Source organism: Mirounga angustirostris, unplaced genomic scaffold (genome assembly GCF_029215605.1).
Source record: "Mirounga angustirostris isolate CCGP_5_RB_7025 unplaced genomic scaffold, mMirAng1.0.hap1 SCAF_83, whole genome shotgun sequence".
Classification (NCBI taxonomy): Eukaryota; Metazoa; Chordata; class Mammalia; order Carnivora; family Phocidae; genus Mirounga; species Mirounga angustirostris.
In genome coordinates, this window is record NW_026991791.1 from 92,784 (window position 1) to 95,972 (window position 3,189).

General features: G+C 36.0%; 1 protein-coding gene across 1 annotated transcript; it reads right to left on the bottom strand.

Moving 5' to 3' along the window:
* Nucleotides 1-899: 899 nt before the first annotated feature.
* LOC135363254 (RNA-binding protein 3-like) lies at nt 900-1,695 on the bottom strand. Its single transcript, XM_064583890.1, has one exon. The coding sequence runs from the start codon at nt 1,604-1,606 to the stop codon at nt 1,145-1,147; it is 462 nt and encodes a 153-aa protein (XP_064439960.1). The 5' UTR covers nt 1,607-1,695; the 3' UTR covers nt 900-1,144.
* Between the last annotated feature and the right edge of the window lie 1,494 nt (nt 1,696-3,189).

The window sequence follows — 3,189 nt, forward strand, 5'->3', positions numbered from 1 at the left end:
TTGTTAATTTTAGCCATTCTGACTGGTGTGAGGTGGTATCTCATTGAGTTTTGATTTGGATTTCCCTGATGCCGAGCAATGTTGAGCACTTTTTCGTGTGTCTGTTGGTCATTTGGATGTCTTCTTTGGAAAAATGTCTGTTCATGTCTTCTGCCCATTTCTTGATTGGATCATTTGTTCTTTGGGTGTTGAGTTTAAGAAGTTCTTTATTCATTTTGGATACTAGCCCTTTATCTGATATGTTATTTGCAAATATCTTCTCCCATTCTGTTGGTTGTCTTTTGGCTTTGTTGACTGTTTCTTTTGCTGTGCAAAAGCTTTTTATCTTGATGAAGTCCCAATAGTTCATTTTTGCCCTTGCTTCCCTTGCCTTTGGCGATGTTTCTAGGAAGAAGTTGCTGTGGCTGAAGTCAAAGAGGTTGCTGCCTGTGTTCTCCTTTAGGGTTTTGATGGACTCCTCTCTCACATTGAGGTCTTTCAACCATTTTGAGTCTGTTTTTGTGTGTGGTGTAAGGAAATGGTCCAGTTTCACAGAATGCGCTTTTTTTTTTTTCATGTTTCAACTTTTTAATCAGCTCCGTGGACATCCTAAAATGCTAAATGAGACACAACAGAATATTTTTTCTTCCAGTACTAAAAAAAGGACATTCACAAATATTTTAAGAAATTTCTGTATACTTAGGGTGGTGACCTTGAATAAAAAAACCCAGCTCTAATTATTTTGATTTCTTGTACTTGCTATTTGGAAATTTCTTCCTCATCATGATAAATATTGTATACAGGCTTTCAAATGCCTGTTATTTTTTTAAAGCAGTCTGAACAAACATTTTTTGCCATAATCAGTAATCCTGAGAGTCCAAACTGAAAAACTGGTAAAAGGAAAATACCCAGACTCTACAAATGTCCCAAGATTAGTATTTAAAAGGGAGAAAATTTTAGAAAACACATGGAGCTTTCTAAAAGGTCTTTGTGACAAGCTACCTTGGGAGCTCAGTTCAAAAATAGAAGTTGATGTACTAAAACAGATGTGTCAGTGCAGCTCCAAAAATCTTTATAAATACAGCCATTTGGAAGGATGATCCTGGACCAGAAGTTTTATTCCTTGTGTATCTACATCAGGTGCACATGCCTCATCTCAGTTGTCCTAATTGTCTCTGTAATTTCCTCCTGAGTAGCGGTCATAACCACCCTGGCTTCTGCCACCATAGTCTCTGGACCTTCCATATCCATACCCATATCCTCCAGGTCGACTGTCATATCTGCCACTCCCATAGCCCTGGTCCCCACCACCTCTAGAGTAGCTGCGACCACGCCCATGGGCCCCAAAGGCACCCCCTCTAGTTCCCCTGGCCGACTTGCCCGCGTGATCCACACGGATCTGGCGACCATCCAGAGACTCTCCATTCATGGCTCTCATGGCATCTGAGGCATGCTCTGGATTGGTGAAGGTGATGAAACCAAAACCCCGGGATCGCTGAGCCTCCCGGTCCTTGACAACGACCACCTCGGAAATAGGACCGAAGCTGCTGAAGTGGTCTTCCAGAGCCTGCTCATCGGTGTTGAAGTTGAGCCCTCCCACAAAAAGCTTCCCCTCTTCAGAAGACATGGCAGTGAATTCGAGTACTGCAAATTAAGCAAAAAGACCAGAAGAAGAGCTACGGTCGAGGAGCGGAGAGACTGGGCCAGAATGCGCTTTTATATGCACCTAGTAACTGAGTTTCAAACTACATGAAGAAAACACTGACAGAATTAAAAGAGAAGCACTGACAAATCCACATTTATAGTTAGATATCATAACACTTATGGCTTAGTAATTGATAGAATAAGTAAACTGAAAAATCACAAAGAATATAATTTAATAACATTATCAATCAATTTAATCTAATTGCCTTTTATGGAATACTATACCCAGCATCTAGAGAATACATAGTCTTTTAAAGTGGACATGTAACATTCACAAGACAAATCATGTACTGGGCAAAAAAATGAAGTCTCAATAAATGTAGTAGAATTGAAGTCATCTAGAGTATGTTCTCTGACCATTATAAAATTAAATTTAAAATCAATTAACATAAAGCTAAGATGATAATATCAAAGTATCTTAAAATCAAGCAATATATTTCTAAATAATCTATGGTTTCAAAGGGAAAACACAGAATAATTAGGAAATATTTTGACTTAAATGGTAATGAAACCACAACAGGTCCAAATTTGTGTGATGCTAACTAAAGTAATAAAAGGAAATGTATAGCTCTATATTAGAAGAGAAGACCAAAGGCTATAAAAAGAAGACTGAACATTTATTTGCACTTAGCAAATAAACAAAAGGAAGAAAATAATAAATAAATAAATAAGCAGAAATCAATAGAATAGAATACAATGAGATGGTAAGGGTGATCCACAAAGCCAAAGTTGATTCTTTGAAAAGATTAATAAAATTGATAACCCCTAACTAGTGTGATCAAAAACAAGAGAGGGAGGAACAAATATTAATATCAGGAATGCAAGAGTGTATCACTAGGGAAACTGCAGACATTAAATAAATAATAAGATTATATTATTTGAAAATTTCTGCTAAAAAATGAGACAACTCAGATTAAATGTAAAAATTTCTTGGGGGGAACACAAATTGCCAAAATATGTAAGAAGTTAGAGAATCTGAATATCCCAGTATCTGTGTGAGTTTGGAAATAAAAGCTTTTACTTAAAGAAAATTCTAATCTAGACTCTCTGATAAATTCTACTAGCACATTAGGAAGAAATACATTTCTTTCCATTGTTTCAGAAAATATAGGAAGAAGGAGAGGGAACAATTTTATGAGGTCAGAAAAACCTTGATACCAAAACTAGGTAAGAACATAACAAAAAATATTTTACAGACCAGTATCTCTAATGAACATAGACACAAAAACCTCCAACAAAGTATTAATAATTGAAGTCTAGCATTTTATAAAAAAGAAAATATATCATAACCAAGTGAAGCTTTTCTCAGGAAAGCAAGGCTTGTTCAACACTAGAAAATCAATTAATCTCAATAAAAATCCGCATCTCAATAGGTGCAGAAAAAGGATTTGAAAAAAATTCAATGTGATTTTGATTTGAATTTCCCTGATGGCTAATGATGATGTACATTTTTTAATGTGTCTGTTAGCCATTTGTATGTCTTCTTTGGAGAAGTATCTGTTCATG